Here is a 23,949-nt window from a genome sequence, read left to right as displayed (position 1 = left end):
TAAAAAATGCTTCGAATGTATTTATTGTTCAAATCTAAAAAGAGACAAGGATTTTAATCACAATACCTAAATACATTCTACCCTGCTTCACTGAAGCCAGTGGTTTTAATTCCAATCACAACCTGTAGAGGGATTCTCAGGAGTCCCCACCTGCCTCAACTTTTGGCCCTACCTATATTAACTGAATTTCTTCAATTTCAACTCTTTTCCCCCCCTTCGAATACCTGGTCATGAAGCCTATCAGTTTTCCGAGATGCTCACAATCCACCAGTCATCCATTCCTGCTACCTCTTCCTGTTCCCGGATTCGCACTAACCCATCTGACTCCACTCCTGCAAACCGACAAACTTCATCAAGGCACTTCATTCAACTTTCAAACTTATCACTTCATTCAACTGAGCCATCAGTCAGATATGATCATCAACGTTTCAGTCAAAGTGTCCTCCTACCCCGCAATGGACAATACACGCATAGACTGCCCCTAATCAAATCAATAGGTTTTGTAGCAGCCCCAGAGCTACACATTCTTCATCCTCTTAGGCTATACAGCGATCTCAGATTTCCATTCACTATTACAGATCACCGCATATCTGCTCTGTACAGCACTCCATCATTTACTTCCTCAGATCTCTGCACTGTTCAGCAGATCCCACCCTCTGTTAATTGCTCACTATTGCAGCATGTAAAAGTTGTTTTAGTTCAATGTTTAAATCTGCATCTGCCCTCCTCCGGCGCTTCCAACGTGCCAGTGTTCCTCCAAAACTCAGATCATTGTAGTCATCTCCTTAAGTCAAGGCTAACAATAATCCCCATCTAATCAAACAATACGGGGCAGTTGACTTCCTCAGCAATCTAGTCATATGTCCCCTCATCCTCTCAAACACTACAAGCATTAATACACGGTGGGAGACGTGGTATGAGACTGGAAATCTGTCTTGTTTATGAGTTGAAGAGTTCCACTATTAGGAGAATGACTGGAGTTATGAAACCTAAATCTCTGAATGTGAGTTCACCTTTTCCATTCCAAGCAGACATGATAGTAGCAAACCACTGATCCTGTGTTAACTAACACATAAGATGGTCGTTATCTCATCTCTGCCTTTGTTTCCAGAATCAACAGTCGATTTCATGTATGGACTTCATCAGCAGTAGATACATACATTCACCCATCTCTCACTGACATTGCCACAGTCCATCAGAAAATTGTTAGCATGCCCGGAGTAAGGACTACCTGACTTCCGGGGCTGCCAGAGGTTTTTCCCCTTTTAGAAGGCGTTGTTTTCCTCTCCTCTGAGCGGCAGGTAAACACATAAACCATTACACACTAACCCCTTTACCCCTCTGTTTGTCTCGTACGTCATTTCATCCTTGAGTTTATGTTATGCATTGGCACATGCTCTGTTGTCTGTCTCACGGTGAGGTTCTGTGGGGAGCCAGGGGTCCATTCTTTTGGGGTGTAAATGAGCCTCACTCCCCTGACCTTAGGCAAGCTGCATTTCCTCAACCTTATTCAAGGGAGGTTCTCACTGCGTTCTCACATTATCCTTTCGGAACTGATGCGCTTATCTTACCTCCTCGCAGTGGGGCTGTATCCTATATTTAACATTTCGGGATGTGGCCCACTTTAATCTCTCAGTGCTTGAGTCCCAACTAACCCATCTATTCCTGTTCTTTACAGGTTCCCTGTGGGACGCACCTCTGCTCCCTGCTATATTGCAGCTAAGGCATATGCAGTTAGATAGTACAAATGGATAGCCAACTCCAGGACCGCGATATATCCGAATCCACGGTATAGCGAGGGGCGATATAATGAGGGGTGGGTGTATTTTCTTCCAGGTCTCTGTCGCAGCAGAGTTGTTTTTCAGATCCTTGGGGCCGCAGCCTTCAAGACCAAGCCCTCTCCTCCAGAGGACAGCTCTCTGGTGGGGGAGCTCTTTTCTATCCAGACCGCAGTCTGTTCAGAAGATTGAGCCGAAGTCCTCGTCTCTAAGTCGGGCCCCTTTGCCTGTTATTGTCACACTAACCCCTCCTTTCTGCCTTGTATATACTACACCATAGTCCCGGCAGGCTCCCCGTGAAATATCAAATGTTTTCAAATAAATTTAGATTTGTGACAACGTTATTTTGCCTGTTTCAGACCTATGCAGCAAATAAAAGTGCAGATCAGGTAAGATTTATATGTACATTTTGTTAGTTGCAATCACTTTACTCATTAAGCACAATTCTTTAAAACATCTTTTTACTCAGCTGTACATGTGGACCATATAGTGTGTGATGCCTTTGTTGTGCTGCTATGTGTTGATACTGCACTGTCCACTACAATCTGAATGTGAACGCTGTCGATTCTGAACTTAAACATGTAATAATTAAGGGTTTAAACAACAGTAATACCTCTTACTGGCTTAACAATGCTTGTTTTTGTTTTCCAGACTAGTCTATGCAGCAAAACCAGTAGCTCTTATGCAGCGTGATAAGATAATGTAAGCTTTGGTGCCAAGAAAACTAGCTTAAGCAACAAAGTACAGTAATGAAATAAGCACTGTGTTGAGTAAATACATTGTTAAGCAATGAAGTCATCCATCTATCTGTGTTCGTTCCAGGTATGGTAGAATAAATTAAGTCGCACCCAACACACTAATAGCAAAGAGGAAAGGTTGACAATTTTTTTTTTTTATTTTGAATTATTTGTGATGTGATACACTAGCACTGGGTGAAAAAACACAACTGTCTGGTGTGTCTTTCTTCAACAATAAAATACAAATTTCACAACACAAAATTAGGAATACGATTATTACAATTATTTTTTCCCTCAAACTGTTAGTACATAAAAATATGTGAATAAAAAAAAAGTTATATTTAATACTGGAGAATTAGATCTGAATTTCATTCAGCTAAAAGCTACGAGAGTTTATGAGTTTGGGACTCGACCTGATTATCAAATTAAGCACATTTTATAGAAACTTCTTTGTAGGCCTGTTTACAATTTGGTCTCACAACTTGATCTTAACTCAGTCAATATGGGTACTCAGGAGGTAACAAAGGCTTCATGAAGCCTTTATGCAACCAGACACAGCTTTTTGCATGCCTATGCACCAGCCCAGTGAATGGCTGTGGCCTAAAGCTCAGAACATGGTATTTCTGAGCACTTACTATTGAAACCTGCAAAGGCCTGACCTGGCCCGTCATCTTTTTAGTGAGATTGTACATTTTGACTGCATGCTGTAAACTAAATTCAACCTACAGATCTAAAAATCCTGGCCAACTTCTGCCCTATGAGGCGTGGAGTGGGGGAAGAGGGGGTAATCTCACCAAAATGAAATCGAGCTGCAGTCTGTTTGTATCTGGAGCTATCTAGCCTCTCCAGATACACGTTTCTACCAATATGCACAAAAAAGCAAAGGCCCCAGTAGAGCGCTTGTGGTCCCAAGCCAAGTGTTTTAAGAGATGCCAGTTTCCAGCACAGAATCAAAAACCCAGTGGGAAAAGTACAAATAAAATATAAAAAAAAATAAAAAAATCAACATATTACAGATCACACACATATATTAATACCAATCACATAAATACATTTCTTGTTTGTTGATCTCCACCTGCAGTAGAGACTAAGCTGCTGAAAATACAATTTCTGTAATGCTATCCTAGTCCCACTATGACTACACCGGAAAGTGTAGGGATTAGCTTTCATACAAATAAAGGCAAAAACTGTAAATACAATACTAAAAAAGGATTAAAGTAATCACTCAGCCAAGTTTAAAAAAGATATACATTGGTCACTTGCTTTAAACTTCACCCAACAAATAAACTAAAATACTTAAAATCGATAATGTCACTGAAGCCCATCTAATGGCAGTAAATTATTATTTAAAACAGTGTAAGGCCTGTGTTTACAAAACCTTGTTGTTTTAAGATAAAATGGACCAAAGTATTTGGAGTGTTGAAAAGTAAAGTAATAAAAGGTGTTTTTTTCTTTTCTTCATATTGTTTTCAGGCTAAACTGTTTGTCATAACAAGAATGATTTGTTACATTTCAAAACTTGTTTAGCAAATAAAGTAGTCTGTCCTTAATGAAAATGGATAAAGTATCTGACTATCTGCAGGCAAAGCCTTCCATGTTCCCCAAAATATTGTGTTTATCTGGCATGACCATCAGGGTACTGTACTGTATCACAGGCCTTGTGACACACAGATTCTCAAAGACAGGAGCAATATGGACTGGTAACATCAGGCCACTGCTGTGGATGTTTGGTATAGGAGAAGGTACTGACTTTATATGTACATGCTATTGCAGTTAATTACTTAAATGTTTGGGTATTTCAGCACTCTGTCCTATTATTCTGTGAGTCTCACCTCCAGCTAGTTAATTACTATAATGTTTGGTGCCCTCTGAAGAAAAATACAACTCCTACAGTGCCACCAGTGGAAAATGATGAAGGTTTCCTAAAGCAAAAAAAACAAAGATGCTGCTTTTTGTTTGATATCTACTCTTTTTTTGTATGTTTCCTGGACTAAGAAAAAGAGTTAGAAGGTTTGTTTTTAAAAAGGTGTTGGCTATAAAATTCCCTAATTAGGAGGCTGGTTTCTTCAGGTCACGGATCTGTTTGATCAGGTAGGTCTTCTCGTCGTTGAACTGTTCGTCATCTGTCCTGTCCTTCTGGAAGTTGCTGAGGAACTCTATCAGTTTGGTCTGGTTCTTTAAAAGGATGTCCAAGATGGGCTGGGTTTTGTTGGGGTTGGCCACAAAAACCTGTACAGGAAAAACAAATGACATGAATACCAATTACCTAATCATGGCTCCAACAGTTTCAAGGAGATAGCACTGTTAAGTGGCAAAGCACCTAACAATGAAAATGCCCCAAATCCACAGTGCACTGTCACACTGGAAACATGCGTACACAAGCGTACAGTATTTTCTTGTCTGGATGTTTGTTTGTTTATTTCTACAGAAGTTTGTGACTCTTTTAACTTCTGGTCATCTTGTATATTCAGCTGATCTTTTGCATACAGGTTTTTACAATGGTGGGAGGATGAAACAGGCACCATTGTAAACCAACTTTTTTTTTTTTTTTTTTTTTTTGCTTAGATCATTTTCTACCAGGCTCATTAACTATCCTTTTTTATCCACGGACGGCTTTTGATCTATAGATGCACTTCTGAAATGGTTGAGCATCAGGGTTATGGAACTAATTTCTGCTCCCTCTGCAATGGCAACTGCAAGTTAGAAGATGGAAAATGTCTATACTAAAAATCATAGTTTCAAACCACCGGGGAAATCTTCCAGGAGACTTTTCAAACCCTGGTAGTTGAAGATATTCATTATTAACTAAGGATTAGTTAATAATTATCTAAGCAGAAACTAAAAAATGGAGAATGATACACATACATTAAAATATTAAACAGGTAAGAAATATTTAATATTTGAAAATGCAGATTGTATGCAATATTACTTTAAAGCTGTCTTACCTTAAACACGTGGAAAGCTTCAAACTGAATGTTTGGGCTTTTGTCTCTGAGAAGGTTCATCATGAGCTTAAGATTCTCAGGCTTGCTGATGTACTTTGTCATGATGGTGAAGTTATGCCTGTCCAACAGAAGCTCCCCTAAAAGCTTGAAAAATATAAGTAAAATAATGACTTGTAGTCCATTATCACACAGAGGTGTTCAAGCGGAAGCCTCCGTATCTTCTAAATTACAATAATAATAATGATAATTACAAACTGATACACAAGATATTGTCTCTAACACTTGCTTCTGTTAAAACTACCTATTTAGTGAATGTCCATATTAAGTTAGAGTTTTGGAACAATTTAATTAGCTGTAAATAATTTAAAAGCCATAACTGATCGTAAACAGACACATACCATTGTCATTGATCATCGAATATGGGTGAGTCAAGATGACCTACTTGATAAACAATATGTCTGCAGTTTTAACCTTAAAAATAATTAATGGTCCATGCAAAATAAACGGAAATAGCATACCTTTAATGACTGTCTCTTTGTCACATAGTTTTCTGAATGCAGTAGCTTTTCATAGTCACTAAATACCTGGTATGGATGAAAACAAAAAAAGGCAATGATGCTAAATTCAGAAACTAAACAACACCACATATTTTTGTTTAAAGTACAGTAAAAAAAAAAAAACAACTAATACTTAAAAAAAAAAAAAAAAAAAATCACTAAAAAGAATTAAAGCAGGATTCCAGCAGTAATTAGCAATTCATTGCGTTGGGTTCACTGCTGCTAGACAAGGTGCATCAGACAATTCTCAAATTATTTCTAACAAACTACGTTTGTATATTTTAGCATTTTCCACATAAGAGGAATACAAGTCTAATTATATTAAAAAAACAAAAACAAAACAAAAACAAAACAAAAACAAGGCCCACTGGCCAAATCAGAACTCCAGGACAGTTTTATCTGGCCCAACAAAGGTTTTTTTCTGGCTTACTAATAAATCAAAAATAAAATGAAATTGCTTCCTGTGTGGCGTATGGATGTCCATTTAATATAGTACATATACTGTATGCTACTGTATACAAGACCATAGCCAGCTATGAGGCACCCGAGGTACATGCAAATCAAATCATACTAATACTTTATTTAGGCCCTTTTACACGTTGCTTTCCCACAAATAAAAATGCATGTCATCCCTTTTTGCACTTGAAGTAAGCGGGATACTTCGAGGTTTATTTCAGACAGTGCTTGATTGACACTGGTAGTTGAGTTGAGGGTTGTGTCGAGTTCATAGAGCTGCGGTTTGCAAGGAGGCTCGCAGCTGGCCAATCACAATAGTAGAAGTCAAATGCATATTCATGAGCACAAATCAGAACACTGCCAAACAGCCTATCAAATCGACTGGTCAGCTGAAAAGCTCAAGCTGCAACCCTCATTGGTTATGATGTGCTTACGCATCTAATCTCTTTCTGTCTTGCCAATCCGCTTAAGCTAATTTTTTGTTCAATGTGATTTTATAATTAATATCACACAGAACTTTAAGTACATTTTTTCTGCAAGACACTCACAATCTGACGTGACCTAGGGAATTATAGAACACATATGTGCAACAAGTATATAGCCAACATCTCGAAGCTTTAGGTCTTTATCATCTGGAAACCAAAAAGCCACCTGACCCTAATACGGCAGCCATCTTCTTTTGTAAATAAAATGCTAGACTATACTATATTTATAAGGCACTCAAATTACATTGTTAAGAAAATGAAATCTGAAACTCAGATTGTATTTAATTTTGGAACACAACTCACAAACAGTTTTGAGCCCATAATCTTAAAGGCATGGGGAAATTACCAGAATTCATTTATTTGATTAAAAATCCACAAAAGCCTGGATGTTTTGTTCTGCCCGGATCTATTAATTGCATTTCAATATACTAATAACCAATACAAAAAGCACTGCATTTAATGTACATTTACAACATGATTTATTTAGTTTAATTTTGGAAGAGAAACAGAAGAAGATTTAATATTCTTTTCCAGCATGTAACCCTTTGTTGTTCTTTATTGGGACTGTGTTCTTACTTACTGCATCATAATTCTGTTCTAGGTATTCTGCAACCAGAACCTTGTGTCTTGTCAGCAAGTCCTGCCAAAGAAACAGTGAAAGAAAAGACATGACGGGGTGGTGCAGTAGACATGTTCCTTTAAGTCTGAAGTTAAAATTGTTGCACAACTTAGGTATCAATACACAACAAATACCATGGGGAAAACGCATAGAATAACCCACAAGGCTTCTGCTGCATAATAACTTACCTTAAATGTAGCAAAGGCATCTGAGGCGATGTCAAATGTTGACATTTCCACGTAGTTAAAGAAGTCATTAAAATGTTCAGAGTGAAGAATTATCTTGGCAAGCGGCTCGTGTCGAATGCACTCTCTCAACATGATCCCGCAATTTAATGCAACCTGCGGTGTTTCGTACCTAACAAAAAGACACCAGCATTTAAATCTAAAGCACTGTATTCATATTACAATGATTTATAAACATACACGAGGAGTGGCCCACCCATATAATCTTTTATTGTATGTAATGCTTATTTCAGCAGTAACAGCAGTGTACAAGGAGATAACAGTCTTCTAAGTGGATACAATCTGAGCTGTTTTACACTAGCAAGGGAGATGTCTGTGTCTGGGACCATTCATTACTTCCTCTATACAGTAGCTACTATCTGTCAACCCTTATAAAATATTACCATACTTTTTCTGTGGTTAGACTATGCATTTACCATTGTTTAACCTGGTTTGCCACATTTATTATTATGCTTTTACATACCTTGCTGTTCTTTACAATGCTTAGCCATGCTTTCACTACTGTACACTTCTTTACACTTTGCTATGCTTTTACTATGGTAAGAAAAGTGCTGTGTACTTTCCTTTTTTTGAGGTGTAGGATTTTAATAAACAATTTGAATACACTGTTTTTGTTCTGACTTCAACTTAACCTATCCTTTCTTATTTGGTTTAAAAAGTGTGTGTATAACAAAATACAGTAACAACATCTTAGAAGTATCTGGGTAATTCAGCTATGAAATTTTCCTCAAGTTTGGTAATGTAACAATGATGGATGTTGGGCACAAACCAGCAACCACGCACACCATAGTCTCAATTACTATGCAAGAGAGACCAGGCTTGTCTACATTCATGGTTGTAGTCCTTTTGAGCTCATGTCATGGACAGGGGTCAAAAACTGTAATGCATTGCACATCACACAACACTGCTGATGATTCAGCGTGGTAGGGCTGAGCTCAGTGACGCCACGCAGCCGCAGGGCCAGTTTTTGGAGTGTAATGGGTTGTTACGGATACTGAACACAAATATAAAAAACAGAAATGCAACCAAAGCCTGGTTTGAATAGTGGGCACTCCCTGCGGTATGTATGGTTGCTGGTTCACACCCAGCTTCTGTCCTGTTACAGTAACTTCACACACAATGCACAGTATCAAATCTTCCCTGTCAGGTTTTCACTGTGATCAGCCTATCGGATACCAATCCCAGACAAGTCTTAACAAGTTCCATGCCATTGTCTGAGTTATGTCTGGTGGAGTCTTTCAACTGTATTCCTCTCCTGTCCAGAGTACAGTGCTGCCTGGTTATTTCACAATTCGATAATTAATTAATTTGATTAGGCCATGTGAACAGTACAACTGTGTATAACTGTAGCACTACGCCAATCATTCTATGAGCGAAAGAAAACAAAAATGGAATGGGCAAAACTGTGGTATTTCTAAAAGATAAAACTCACCCCTTTAAAAGGATGAATAAGATCTGTTGGTGAGAACTTATATATTCAACAGTTGGGATGCGAGTGCCGATTTGTCTTCTTAGGATGTTGTTGAAGATCTGGCACACATCCTTCTTCCCCTATTGTTAGCAGAACATAGTTAGTATGACGCTGTAGTTAAATATTGTGCAAAGTCAGAGATACCCTTAAATAGTCAGTGCATATAAATAAGCAAGAAAAGTGGTTGATTCCAGCTGACAATTATAATCTTTTTCTTTAGAATTAAGCGATATGCTATGAATAAGGGAAGTGCACAACATGCCAGTAGCAATAGGTACAAGTGCAAGTACAATGAGGAATGCTCGATTTGCTTATTTATTTTATAAAGCGTTGATGGCAGGTGTGTGTGTGTGAGACTAACTGCATTTTTAAAGTTTGCTCTTTTCAATTCGTTATTAAAACAGCAATAAAAAGAACCAAGCGGCCCAAGAACACCAGCTGAAATTCCTCTAAATGAGTGAAAAGCTAATTATACAGAGCAGCCCTGCCTTCTGAGAATGAAGCGTAAAACATGTATAGAAATGTTCTGCCTATTCCTCCACAGAAAGAAAGCTTGTAAAGTACAGCAAGAAGACGTGAAGTCCAACGCCCAAAGGCTTTCCCCACAAATGTAATACCCTGCTTCTACTTTAACAACACAGAAAAGTTTGAATACTTAAGCTCATTTTTATTATATGTATTCAATGTTATCCTTAGTGATGGGGAAAACACAGGCAAATGAATTGAATGAACGTATTGCTGTGTCACAGTCATTCCACACAGTCTGTTACACAAAGGGTTCAATTCAGTAAGGTGGATGAATGTGTAAGCCTAAGACTCTTATCTTAATGAGTTTCAAATCTGGAACAAAAACATATTGGAAATTTGAAAAAATGCCAAGTTATCAAAAGTACCCAGCCATTTAAAGTACAGATACCAAAAACACAAGGCAAGTTTCAAGAAATCATTGAGGCAACCTTGCCCAGCAGAAAGCAAACAGTCGATTTTAAAATACCAATAAATCGTTTAATATAGATGATACAGACGTCAAAATAAATGTGTTCCCTAGTATATGTTCATGTTAATTGTCATTAAACTCGGATGTCCTGTGATATACATATGTGTGGATAAACATGCCTGGAGTCTGCAAAAAAATACACTTGGGACAAAAAGGAGAAGGACATTTTTATCTTATTTTGGCAACTTATTTATCTTACTGTATGACAGGTATTGACTTTTTTTCTACATTTCACCTAAGTGTTGGGAACTACAAATTAAAAGTGAAATGGTGCATTTGGCTGATTTACTTTTGCTGTGCCAATCCCCTGAAAACACGTAAACTATCCTTGCTGTATAGAGAGGCTGGCAGTTCTCGCGCTTCACTGATAACTTGGTGCAAGGAACTACCGTTCCTCTCAATATTTATTTTTCATTAAAAGTTTAAAAAAAACATACTTCAGTATCAAAAATAAACTCAATGTATTCATTAATAACAATACAAATATACAGTAGTCGCGATATACTTCACATACTAAGAAGTTACACATGCAACCAGGATGCATTCTTGTTGTAAAACTTTATTTTGTTTTATACTTTTGGGAAGATATGTTACAGTCATTTTGTCAAGCCAGGTATTTAACCAAACAACTCTAAAAATGTGAATTCGGTATCAGAAATGGTTTATGAGTCAGATTTCCAAACTCCCCTCATAGGAATGCTTAATAAGGCCCTGTTGGAACAAAGTAAGTTGCCTATTCTTGGATTACTCACACATTGTCCCCAAACTTGTTCAATAGATATTTATATATTTTTTGTATTTGACAACAAAGAGTTAACTTACCTCAAAATCTATCACCTGCAAATCATTAACCAGACTGAGCAGCAACCCACTGTTATATAACTCCTGAGCTAACTGGGCGACTGTTTCAGTCTGCGGGTCCTTCTCATTTGTGCCATAGAGTATCTCCTTCATGGCCACCAGGCACTTGGACACTTCCTCAGAAGCCTACGGGCAGAGTAATATGACATTGTTTTTCAGAAAATATATATATTCTATATTGCCATGAAAAGAGAACGCTGTTTTGAAAAAATACATCTCAGACTCTTAATTGGTCCAATTAATTTATTTAGTGTAGTTAGAACTGGAGGGCACTGGCCCTCCAGGATCAGAGTTGGAAACCTCTGATTTCAATGGATGTAGGGAACTTATTTATAAATACATACCTTATGACAGCAACAGAGCAACATATTAATCTACTGTACTAATTTGAGCAGTTGTTATCAGAAATGTGCACTAAAGGGAGAGCTGGGTGTGTGTTTTTATGCCCTGCAGTAAGAAAGGATAAATTGGCAACTTAAAATTAGTTACTACAGTTAGTTGATTCAATTGTGTAAAAATAAACATGAAGTACAAACTGAAAGCTAGCTAAACCTGTGTTTTGGTAACTGGGTCACTTGTGGTAAATCTCTGATAATGAAGCTCTGGATCTAAAATAACAAATCACATTTTTGTACATTTATGTAAACAACATAGCTTCACTGAGCAAAATAGATTGTTAAGCTGAAATACAAATTCAAAGCTGATTTATAGTTTTGAAATTGCTAAAAGTGATTAATGTACTTCAAATCCACTAACCACGTTTTGAAAATCAGGCCAGTTGTGTTAATAACTGTCAAGTGAGTAATTAAGACAAGTTCAATGAGTGGTTACTTAAGACAAGTTCAACGAGTGGTCACTTAAGGATCCTTGCCATACAGTTAGGTCAGGGGTGGCCAAAGTTGGCAATTCCACCCATTTTTTTGTTTTCCCAACCCTGTTCTAAACTGTTTAATTTAATCAACTAAACCTCCATCCAGACCCTGAAGTAGTCAATTATATAATTTTTACTGTTAAACCTGGAGTGGAGCTGTGATTGGACACCCCCAGTTTAGGTTGTCTGGATTACTACTCTCTGGTAAACAATATGTTACGAGAGTTTACAAACTAGGTGAGGACCGTGTGTCTCAAGTACTTTAACATCACACATTAACACTATTTTTCTCTTAATTAACAGGTATTTGTAAATGAGTACAAAGTAGTGCTACATTTACAACATTGTGTAAAGTACAGCCTTAAATAGTAACTACTGAACACCACAGCCCTCAAAATGACACAGCCCAATTTACTGTCAAGTGGTGAGGAATGTCCCTCAAACGTTCCCAGGTTTAAAGTATAACTTGGCATGGTTAACTTATATGGGGTGTGTCCTATTTAAACAAAGGCTCTGCTTTTGTTCCTTGTAGCCCAGCTGTCTTCCCTACCTTCTGACTGATAAATGCAGAGCATAAAAAAATACACAGACGCATTAAAAGTGGTTCTCTAGTAATAAGTACAAATGTAAGTTTTAAATATGGAAAGATGGTATAATAGCAGCAGTGAAAGCAGGAGAGGTGACATCAGATGAACTGTCTGTCATGGACCCAACACAGGCAGCCATGTTTGCCTCTCTTGTTGAGTCCAGATCTGCTCAGCGAGAACGCACCCACTTTTTGCCTCAATCATTCGTCATCATTACCCAGTTTCAGGCTGTACATTTTCTCTCATTTGGCTGCCTGCTTCTTTCTTGTATACCGTTACTCTTGTTGTGATTTTTTATTCATTTCTGTTCTCAGGGCTGCAATTGAAGTTGAATTCTACAAAACAATTCAGTCAGTATTATATACTGTACCAGGGTTGGAGAGAAACACCTGTGATTTTTGGTTGTGAACTTCCCTGAAGGAAGGTGATAATCAACTTAACAAATGCAGGCTTGTGTAATCTGTACCATCCTGACTGATGGGCCTACAGCCTATTGACAATGGTATGACAGGCATTGTGAGCCCAACCTCTGCATCCACATTATAACAGATATAAATTAAATCACTGTGAAACATGATAACAGTTCTGAAGGTCACAATTAACCAAATGTATATCAAGGAACAATGACTCAAACCTTCAGACTCGTCTAGTAATATAAGAAAGATAAATAACTCCACTCAAAACATCTAATTAGTTTATTTCTTTCTATAAATGTACTTTGTACTTAGCATTAAGGTTCCACAACTCACACTGTCAAGAATCAAAACCAGTTTGTTTTTTTTTTATTTACCTTTTCTGCCTTCTTATCATGCTTCACCAAAATGGCCATATTTTCTTTTAAAGTTTTTACAATATCCGCAGGGCTTTTGTGAGATTTCCCAAAGAGAGGCATTTTTTTTACAGGCCTTGGCTTCTCACTGGAGTACCTAGAGATCAAACAGAACAGAAAAAACACACTGAAATACAACACTGATTTCAGATACAGTGCGCTGGCTGTTTGATTCCTTAACATAACAACAACCACTGTAACATTCCCTGGGAACATGAACAGCAGCAGCAGCTGTAGTGTCATTGAAACAATGAACAAACCCTTATACAGTACAAGGGCACACTTTTAGCTTGTCTTGGGTTATATTCCTTTAGCTGTGTGGCCAGGACTTGACACATCAGCTTATTTAGGAACTGAAAAATAAAAATCATTCCTATTTCCTAACAAGCAAACATCATTAGCTGATTGACTTGATTTGTTTTAAGCAGTTAGCCTTGGCCATGTTTTTGAAAAAGACATTCCAGGCTTCCGGTGCCTGGCAACTATAAGCTGATTTTCCAAGGCCAAATGCACTCGATAAAGATAACAGATGATTTCCTAATCACCTATTATAGCAACATGTACAACCAGAACTCGTTTTAGCACTGGGTTAGTAGTCCACAAATCTAAAACTGAACCAGCACAATTATAAATCGGGGGCTTCAAAAGAAAAATGGTAGCTTGAATATGATTATACTCTACACAGATAAATGCACATTTAATAGGGTTGTATGGCGGCAATTTAATTGAATTATTGCCCCATACCAGGCATGCAAAAATTATTTATTGGAAAGGCATGCAGTTCCTCATTCCATGCAACAAAAATATACACAAGGTAAGCAAATCACATACCTGTGTACCCCTTGTTTAGAGGACTACTTTAGCGCAAGGCTGTATTCATCAAGCATTATCGTTATTGAAATACACTACATACATCTGTAATGTGCTTTAATACTTCAGAACAATGCAGCTGGTACGTCACGCTCTGTAGGAATTTCACTCTCTTTCTACCCCCTGGCAAGCTTCACGTTTACTGTGTATTGCCAGCGTCTTTGATAATAATACTAATTCCAGACAGTGTTACTGCACAGAACTGCATACAGTAGTGCTCTGGTTTACATGATTAGGACCTTGGCTGTTTAATACAGGGTACATTGAGGTTTCAGAGGTTTCTTGCTCATACATCATTTAATCTCAATCGTTCTGTAATTCAGTGGATTTTGACAATGCACTTGGTGGGCCATTGTCAAAATCCACTAGATTACAAAACGACTGTGATAAATGGCCACCATTTTTATATTGTTATGGATTTTTTTTTTTTTTTAGTGAACTTTTTGTTCAGTCAAATGCTTTGTAAAACCAATACAGGTACTGTATATCAGGAATGCTGCTATGCAAGAAAGCGTTCCACACTGAGTGTATCAACAGGCCATGTCGTGTTTCAAGCAGACAGTGCCGTCTCTTTAGTACCAAAAATAACGATAATAAGGATAAACATTATGGCATGGTTTCTCTTTGCATGCATTGGCTAATGTACGATTAAAACATGAGCAGTTGTCATGTAATTAAAAACAGTGCTCTAAAAATAAAGCAATATAAAGTCATTATTTGGTACGGTAGTTAACCATCACATTATTAAGTTGTTGTTTATTTATTTGTTTTTTTGTCATGGCTGTACAGTCTGACACAGTTCGCTTGAACATGCACCGCCCAGGGTACATTACTATTGTATGTACAAAGCATTGCGTACGACAGACGGGAGGATAACGAATCGTTTAAATGTGTCCTTTAAATAAGACTTTAAAACATTGTCACAAATTCCAGCAAAGTGAACTAAACCTAATTCCACAAATGAAAATGTTACCGTAGGAGTAAACTCGCTGTACTTACAGTGCAACTTGCTTTTTGTTTTCTTTTAACAGAAGGGTTTCTCGTCTCCCTCACTGTAACACAGCCTTTTCTGGTCAGCTGTGTGTGTAAACTGAGCTCAACGTCAGAGGAATGTGTGTATGTGCAAAATGAACAGTGCAGCCTGTTGAGAGGAAAGTGCAGAATTGTTGCTGAGCAAATGCTGAGTATATTATGGTATCGTACTGACATGTATGTAGGTTCGAATTTATGAGCCAGCGTCCAAAAAGTAATTATTTAAAATGTCTTGGTTGGTAAATGTCTGGTTTTATTGTACAATGTACGCTAGCTAGTGCGTAGTTTTCGTTTCAGTTGAACGCGTCCAGCTGTATAGGGTATTTACTTAAGGTATGTGCTTTGGAGATGCGACAGGTGTGGTGTTTTTAAGAGGATTTACAGTTTCAATGTCTCTTACCCTTAAGAATACTGTATGTGTTGCAATGCGTGTGCTTATTTCTTGTGACCATTTTGGATCTCCTTAGGATATGACGTTTAAAAGTTGCCATGGCAATGAACGAAGTAGACAACTGTAAAACGATAACTGATAGGTTTCATTATTGTATGCAGCGTTTGGATTCTGGCTCTAAATCTGATAACTGTTATTGCAATAACAGATATGGGCGTCAGCTACAATTCGAAGTGTGTATGTTGACTACAAACTTTAAAAAAGGTGAACTCAAGTTACTTTTAGCAACACTGATAATACGTATTATTTATTTATTTATTTTGTACGATATGTTGTTTCACCTGTTATGTACTGTAAATGCTTTGGCAATACTGCTGATGTTAGTCATGTCAAATAAAGCACCTTTGAATTTGAATTTGAGAGAGAGATGTACCAAGGTGAACCAACAAGTAACCTCCATTTACTTAATACAGGTCTTTATTAGATGGACGTGTAAACTAAATGCAAAATACAGAATATCGCCTACTTACTGTGCCTTCAGTGAACAGCCATTGGAACCTACATTAAGAGGTACAGCAGAAATGCTATAGCTGAAAGTGTAACAATCATTTTCTAATTATTATTAGAAAGAGTACAACTTTTTAATAGAAGTAAAATGATGACAAGCCAAATAGACAACCCATTAGAGACAAGATGCATATTCTGACGTTACACCCCATTACATTTTAAACTTGATTTCCAGACTCTTCCCGGTGGTTATGTCGATGAATCTTCTCTTTTATCCATGTAACATATTTCTTATTCAGGTTTACATATATTCCAGGTTTCTTTGCTAAGCCACAACCCTCTCCACCAGAAACAATGCCTCTGAAAATACCTTCACATACTAAAGGACCGCCAGAATCCCCCTGGAATAAAAACAAAAACAGCATTCAGACCAACTTTGTGTCTGAATTTAACCTTGGTCCTGAGAAGCACAGGGGACAACTCTCATGCTTCCTATTTACTTCTAGAAGCCTTCTCAGTTATCGATTGATGATTTTCTTATGAGGTATTTTCAATGTCAGCTGTGTTCCTTCATTTGACTCCTCAACTAGTATGCAGGTGCACAGAAGTGCAGCTTTAAAAATATACCATGTAAAAAAAAAAAAAAAAGCATGTTACCATAATGTGTAATAGGGAAATTTGAGACCTAGAAGGTGTTTGGAATACATTGGATACTATTTACAGGCATTATCTTGTGTAATCTTGGGATATACAGAGCCTGCTGTCTGCATGTCATTCATCTGTACTTCATCCTTGTTTATCATTTGCTGGTCAGGTGCAAGTGGAATGGGGGGGGGGCTGGTATGCATGCGTACTTTACTTCTTAACTACTATCTATACTTACTTTGCATGTGTCTCCTCCGCCTGTTTTGTTACAAGCACACAGCAGATCCTCAGTTATGGTTGGATCATGATTATAATAGTCCTTGCTGTTGCACGTCTCTCTGTCAATGATAGTCACATTCACCTCTTGAAGCGTTGGAGAATAAAGGAGGGTCAGTGTCTGTCCCCATCCTGCCACATTGCACAGTGTTCCAGGTTTCACGTCATCAGTATTTTCCGGTAGGCCAAGTAAACGTATGTTGTTATTTAGAACTGCAGGGTTTTTGAGCTTAAAAGATAAAACATATTCAGAAAAATCAATATGCTAGATATCACTGAGCGGACTGGCTTGTTCTTGGTTTGATTCTGTAAACAGGGGGCTCTTGAGTCGCAGATGGAGCTCCCTTAGAACTCTCTTTGTCATTTGTCTGGCTCATTTAGCCAATAATGTTGGGCAGCTCTGCTCTAAACCCATTGTTATTTTTAAGCAATGTTTAAGACCTTATAAAAGTTCACTACAGTCATTTTGCAGTTTTCCCTTTTTTTTTTTTTTTTAAATATGCTTTACCATACCTCTCTGGGCTTTACAATGCTTACATATGCTTTTACTATGGGAAACTTCTATAAGGGAAGTATTTCAGAAATCATATCTGTTTTGCACTTTCATTAGCTACATATGTCTTAAATGTGTCGTCTTGAATGAATCACATGAAACATGATATCAGGTATTATTTTAGGTCCATGACAATTCGCAGTCTCTATGCCACATTCACAGGATATCTGTTGGACTTGTACTTTTTCTGGGTCATCTCCACTCTGTGGTTAAAAGCTGGTTGGTTAATGAAATAAGCCATTGTAAGGACGGGGACAATGCCACCCTCCAGGTGAAAGGACTAATCAAGTAGAACACTAACTGAAGGCATATCAGTAGTTCTCTACACATTATATTTAAACTGGAATTGCTAATTTTTCAATAACTCACAAATTCATGTTGCATTCCATCGAGATGTAATGTTAGTTTTTGTTTTCAGAACTTTAAACTTGGTGCTGAATCTTTCTGAGACTTCCCTGGAAATTAGACTTTTAGTAATTATCCTGGTTAAACAGAATAAAGTTGAACCTAATAAAATACCTGCAGTGTGTTGTTCACCACAGCCATATACTGCAATGCATATTCTAAATCACTTTTGGCTACCATTTCTTTCACTTTACCGCAATATCGCATGTGCATACCTTAAGAAGCATGATGTCATTGCTGTAAGTTCTATTGTAGTTTTCATGCTGAATTTTCTGAACCACCTCCGTGGCCTTCATGTTGCTTTGATTTATATGCTTAGTTCCAAGATAAGCCTTTATTACTCCACTGTAAAGCAACAGGTTTTTGGTCAGACTTAAAAAAAGTTTTGTTCATAACATACTATATATAATATGCTTATATATATATATATATATATATATATATATATATATATATATATATATATATATATATATACACACACACACATATATATATATATATATATATATATATATATATATATATATATATATATATATATATATACATACACACACACACACACACACTATATGCTGCAATAAGTAAGTAAATATATCTATTCAGTGCCTGCATTTGTCGCATTTTGTGTCAGAACCAAAAGGGTGATTTTCTGTTGAAAAAAAAAAAAACCTAGGTCCTAAATGATTTAATTTGCATTTAACAGAATGTTATTTTTCATCTACTCCATTACAGTACATCCTTCAAAACCATTGTGAATTGTTTTATATGCAAATGCACAACAATGTTGGTTGTTCTACACAAGTGGATCACAATGTTGTTCAGTACCATGTTGAATTGCTCAATTGTGCATTACTGTAATTTGTATACAGAAATAAATATATTCTCCAACCTTAATGATTATGTTAATTGCCAACTTATATGCAGAAATAAATACGTTCTTCCACGATATACTTGCATTTACCAATATTATTCGGCAAATCATAAGATTAACCAGTAAATGTCTGAAAAGCAATCATAATTTTGGACATTTGCCACCTTATTTGGTACATGTAGACATTAGACATGAATGTAAGATTCTGACTTTTATCACAACATATTGTAACGATTTCGGTTACCGCAAGCAGGAGCATCACACAGCCGGAGGACAGGCGCGAACCCGGGACCTCTAGAACTAAAGCATTGCGCCGATAGCGCTGTACAAAAGAGCCGGCTGCTGCTGCTGTCAATCAAACGTGACTTACACATGATTAGTTGTATGAGAGGAAGATCTGGCCCAAATATTGCATCACAATTACTACTTTGATTTGATTGGCTAAAGCCTAAGCATTTTGTTTTTAAAAAAAGCATATTTGACCTAAATTTAAACACCCGCCTTTGGGGCACAAAATTAACGTTTATTATTATTATTATTATTATTATTATTATTATTATTATTATATAATAATAATAAATGTACTTAAACTTGGCATCACATGGACGCATATATGTCTTTTGGATGAGACGTAAAATCGAGGTCCTATTGTAAGCGACTCTACAGCAGCAGCTGTGATGCATAGTTTACCTCCTAGTTTACAGTCTGTAAGTCGCTTTGGATAAAAGCGTCTGCTAAATGACTACTATATATGAAACATCAGGGACGGAAAGAAGACTCCCATTGCATAAAAGTGTGATCCATTTCTAATTTGACTGTGTATGTAATAAAAATAAAGAGCGTGTTATCGCTACACTGGTTATCAAATTCGCCTTTAAAGTGGAATGGGTGAAACCACAATGCAGTAGGAGTCTCATTTTCATCCTTGATCAGGATTAATAAAATATGTATTTTCCCCATTTGATTCAATGAATTTAAGGATTCAATTTAAAGGTGCAGTGTTCCACAGCAACTACAGAGATATACAGTTTATTGTTACAATTACAGTACCTGTAAATATACCTATACAGTAACTATAATATCCGTAATGCAAATAGTTCATAATCGACTTATATACGTCCCAATTAAGTAAATACCACATAAGTGTTACGTTACTGAAGAATATAGTAAACTGACACGAATACATTCACTTGACCTGTAAAAATGAACACGATTAAGGGTTTGTAGCTTTAAACTTTAGAGACCATACATCTGACTCTATATAAATAGATCAGTTAAGCACTGAACATACCCCTGATCACAGTGAGCTGCCGTTAGAACCCAGTCCCGTTCTATCAGCGTCCCCCCACACAGGTGGATCTGCCTATCTGCATCGTATAAATATAAAGCCACCATGTAGGGTTTTGATCCAGCTTCTTTTCCACCAATTATTTTCATGCAGGTACCTATTGACAACATATGATAAATTAAAATGAATGACTTCATTTCTTGAACAAAATGCTTCATTAATGAATTAATCCATTATCTGTAACCAGATTTCAAAGATGGTTTTGCTTTGTTATTTTAACCCCCATTTCCTCCCCAATTTAGGGTATCTTTATTATGCAAATACATTAATAATTATAAATAAAGCAGATCTAAAACCTGGAGAACTTTACACATAACAAAAAGAGACAGATAGAGTCTGAAATGCCAGACTTGATACAGTACAACCTAACACTTTATACACTGGTGGAAACAGAATGAAAATTGAACTAGATTTTATGTTGTCCTTTTGTAGCAGATTGATAATACAACACAACAGCATACTCACAGCCATGGAACAAGACACATATCACAAGAATGGAAACACCTAACAGAAGTGACAGCCTCATTTTAGAAGAGAAGGCTGATGCACTGAAATGTGCAGCTCTCCCCTAGAATTTATACACCGATTTTCATAGGAAGTGACTTATCAGCACCATCATACACAAAATAAAGGTTATGCTATTGGTTATTTAGTTTATGTATAATGGAAATTTACACACACACACACACACACACACACACATTTATTTTTTCTGTTTTAATTTTGAAGGTGATTAAGATTATTACAGTGCACCCTCACTGCATTGAACCACTAGTTATGGATTTAAAATATGAAGCATTAAATCATTATCGTGATATCTTTTGATGCTGCACATAGGGGTTGTTGAAAATAGTGTGACTCTTGTATATAATATACATTTCCTTAGGATGAGCAGAGAATATAGATATTTAATATTTACACGCCTATTGCATCCATATTCTCAAGTTAACCAAGGCAGCTGACTGGGGAGATATTTTGTGTGTGTGTGTTGGGGGGGGGGGGGGGGGGGGGGGGGTAGAGTTCTGTACCTATAGTATGTGTACTGGAAGACATTTATCCATCATTGGCTAAGCCCATTGAATAATTGAATATCACCAAAAATATTGATATAGGGTTAAGAATCCTATTGGATCCTGGACTAAGACGCTAATATTTCATGAAGATGGTGTCTCTTGTCACATATCCAGATACTATAACCTGCAGTCCAGGGATAAATCCAGTAAAGTTTGAATGGGAGCACACTGTTCAATCCCGAACAAAGGGAACCTAATTCCATAGAGAGGTAAAACAACTTTACTTCAGGTTTGTTAGTGAAAATAAATGAATGAACAACATGATTGATTCACTCATGCAGCATTCTACTGACTCCATTTTGAAAAGAATTGCAAATACAAATACAATTACTGGAAACACTTTACATTAAGTGTCTAATAAACTGTGTATTTACATAGTAACATAGTAAATACATGTGTACTTACACAATTACAATGTTATTATGCATAGTTGCAATGTAATTAATCTTTTTGAATGAGATATGCAAGTACACAATTGTATCAGAAAGGAGTTAGGGTTAGAGTTGGGGTTAGTGGGGTTAGGGTTATATCATGCAAGAAAATCCAATCAATCTAATACTTGATTTGTCAGCTATTTTAAGACTGGTTAAGTAGACTCATCTGCTTGTCTATCCACGTTATATGTTTCTTATTTAACAAAAAAAAAAAAAAAAAAAAAAAAAAAAACATTTTTACCGTTGTTTTTTAAAATGTTGTGTATTCTGTTCAAGAGCAAACATGCAAAGTACTGTACTATTATGTTCTGTTCATGAGAAAAGTCCATCAGGGCTCAAATTAAAATCAACTGCTGTAGGTTCCTCCCTGCGTGACCGTCAGCTAGTAAGTATTGAATTAGCTGGCAGTCACTCAAAAAAAAAAAAAAAACCTGTGCAAAATGTGACCGAGGGATAATATAATTATTAGCTAGTTAATCCCTCGGTCACCACTATAAAAGCTGCAGGCTTTACTAAAGAAAGTTAATACGTTAATTACTACCTAACACTCAATTTAGAACCCAGCCCTACTGGAAATTACAGTGTGCTTTAGTATACAGTGTTTAAAATTAGATTTCGGTTTTGAAAAAGTCTTTCAAATGTAGTACTGCTGTTAAAGCTCTGACACAAATATTGTAAGAGGTTACAAAATCAAAAAACATATTATCAAAACCAGCCATGCTACATTTAGTAGTTAAAAGTGCTTGCTCTGCTGACTCGGAACGAGCAACGACAAACACACGCTGTCCTCCGAAGCGTGTGTCGTTAGCTGCCCTGTTCTTTACGCACTGTAGACTCACCATGCAGCCACCTCAGAGCTACACCGTCAGATGACAACGCAGCTCTGGGTAATTTGAAGTTTACTCCAGGCCAGACCACAGGGGTCGCTGGTGCGCAGTGAGCCCACGACACTCTGGCTGACCTGAGCACTCCCTCCCACCCTGGGCGGCGCTCGGTCAATTGTGCGCCGCCTCTTGGGAGCTCCCGTTCGCGCAGTGGATTAGCCTGGACTTGAAGCGGCGACGACCAGGCTATAGGGCCACTCGAGAGCCCCTACAGATTCAAATCTTTAAACTGCTTAAAGTGTAAAACCATTTGCGTGACAATATGTATGCAGATGATCCAGTCCTGTACAGTAGCTCCTTAGCCTTGCAGTTAGTGAACAACAGTCAGACGGTATAGAATCTTGGATTACACAGAATAGATACTGTACTAAGTATGAAAAACCAAACTAGTTCCAACCGTCCATGCAAAGAAAATACCACTGGTGCATCTTTTAGAAATGTACACATGGTACTGGCTCAGGGTACATACAGTTTAGCTTTAACACTGTAAACTATACATAGGGTTTTTGGGGACCTTGCATGTTAGGATACCTGGAATCTTCATGGAAACAAGATTTTGCATTTCATGAGGCGGTCCCAGTGAGTAAAATGTAATAAATAAATAAATAAATAAATACCATTAGGAACAATATCCAAGATGGTTGGGTAGCAGGTTATAGGATGTGTCCTGATGTTGTATGCACTGGAAACTATAGTGCGCTTTAATACAGCACATGATATCTGAAATGTGACAGTTAGATTATGTGTTGACAAATAGTATAGAGGCAGGTTTGTGTTGTGCACTGCTATTACAATTCTGACTCGTGTAAGTAAAGTTAAGATGCCCCTGCTTTTTACAATGGAAATTATAAAAAAAAAATGGACCTTTCCTTATGATAAGAAAAAGGCATGTATTTAGAAAGGCATGTATTTAGGTCAAATTTGCAGCTTATCGTTTAAAAATCAATGAAACAGATACAATCTTTAAACTGCAGCAAAATTAAAACACTTTGTGGTAAATCATTTTCTGTGATAAGGTAGCAGGGAGGAATGACACAAAACAGAGATAGAGGAGAGAGTATTTTTCAATCGACTAAAATGAAGGAATATATAAAATGAAATGGTACATTTGCAGAAAAATAAATTCTACATAAAAAAAGGATAGGATTTTACCAACCACAGGGCTACAGGATAATATTTTATGTTTCAAATAGTTTAATTTGAGGTTTGGAGGTTA

The 23,949-nt window shown here is 37.1% G+C and overlaps 2 protein-coding genes across 2 annotated transcripts; both read right to left on the bottom strand.

Annotated features, from left to right (window-relative positions):
* Positions 1 to 4,540: 4,540 nt before the first annotated feature.
* LOC121320821 (calcium-binding protein 39-like) lies at positions 4,541 to 15,420 on the bottom strand. The gene is made up of 9 exons (XM_041259495.1): positions 15,308 to 15,420; positions 13,400 to 13,535; positions 11,113 to 11,277; positions 9,255 to 9,373; positions 7,766 to 7,934; positions 7,539 to 7,598; positions 5,979 to 6,044; positions 5,461 to 5,604; positions 4,541 to 4,744 (listed from the first exon to the last, which is right to left on the bottom strand). Exons 2-9 carry the CDS (start codon positions 13,499 to 13,501, stop codon positions 4,565 to 4,567), a joined length of 1,005 nt encoding a protein of 334 aa, XP_041115429.1. The 5' UTR covers positions 13,502 to 13,535; positions 15,308 to 15,420; the 3' UTR covers positions 4,541 to 4,564.
* Positions 15,421 to 16,232: 812 nt separating this feature from the next.
* On the bottom strand, positions 16,233 to 20,430 carry LOC121320361 (granzyme K-like). The gene is made up of 4 exons (XM_041258597.1): positions 20,286 to 20,430; positions 18,333 to 18,462; positions 17,122 to 17,388; positions 16,233 to 16,639 (listed from the first exon to the last, which is right to left on the bottom strand). The coding sequence occupies exons 1-4, from the start codon at positions 20,387 to 20,389 to the stop codon at positions 16,457 to 16,459; spliced, it is 684 nt and encodes a 227-aa protein (XP_041114531.1). The 5' UTR covers positions 20,390 to 20,430; the 3' UTR covers positions 16,233 to 16,456.
* Between the last annotated feature and the right edge of the window lie 3,519 nt (positions 20,431 to 23,949).

Source organism: Polyodon spathula, chromosome 9 (assembly GCF_017654505.1).
Source record: "Polyodon spathula isolate WHYD16114869_AA chromosome 9, ASM1765450v1, whole genome shotgun sequence".
NCBI lineage: Eukaryota > Metazoa > Chordata > Actinopteri > Acipenseriformes > Polyodontidae > Polyodon > Polyodon spathula.
Note: the sequence above shows the minus strand (reverse complement) of the source record. Positions and strands in the feature narration are given on the sequence as shown.

Excerpts from the sequence above, each read along its gene's own strand:
- LOC121320821 (XM_041259495.1), bottom strand. The coding sequence starts at position 13,501 with ATGCCTCTCTTTGGGAAATCTCACAAAAGCCCTGCGGATATTGTAAAA. Across the intron at positions 9,374-11,112 it reads TGCAGGTGATAGATTTTGAG|GGGAAGAAGGATGTGTGCCA; the intron begins GTAAGTTAACTC and ends TGCTAACAATAG. Across the intron at positions 5,605-5,978 it reads CAAAGAGACAGTCATTAAAG|CTTTTAGGGGAGCTTCTGTT; the intron begins GTATGCTATTTC and ends ATATTTTTCAAG.
- LOC121320361 (XM_041258597.1), bottom strand. The coding sequence starts at position 20,389 with ATGGTGGCTTTATATTTATACGATGCAGATAGGCAGATCCACCTGTGT. Across the intron at positions 18,463-20,285 it reads GCAGCTCACTGTGATCAGGG|TGGAGTAATAAAGGCTTATC; the intron begins GTATGTTCAGTG and ends GTTGCTTTACAG. Across the intron at positions 17,389-18,332 it reads ATGACATCATGCTTCTTAAG|CTCAAAAACCCTGCAGTTCT; the intron begins GTATGCACATGC and ends TTATCTTTTAAG.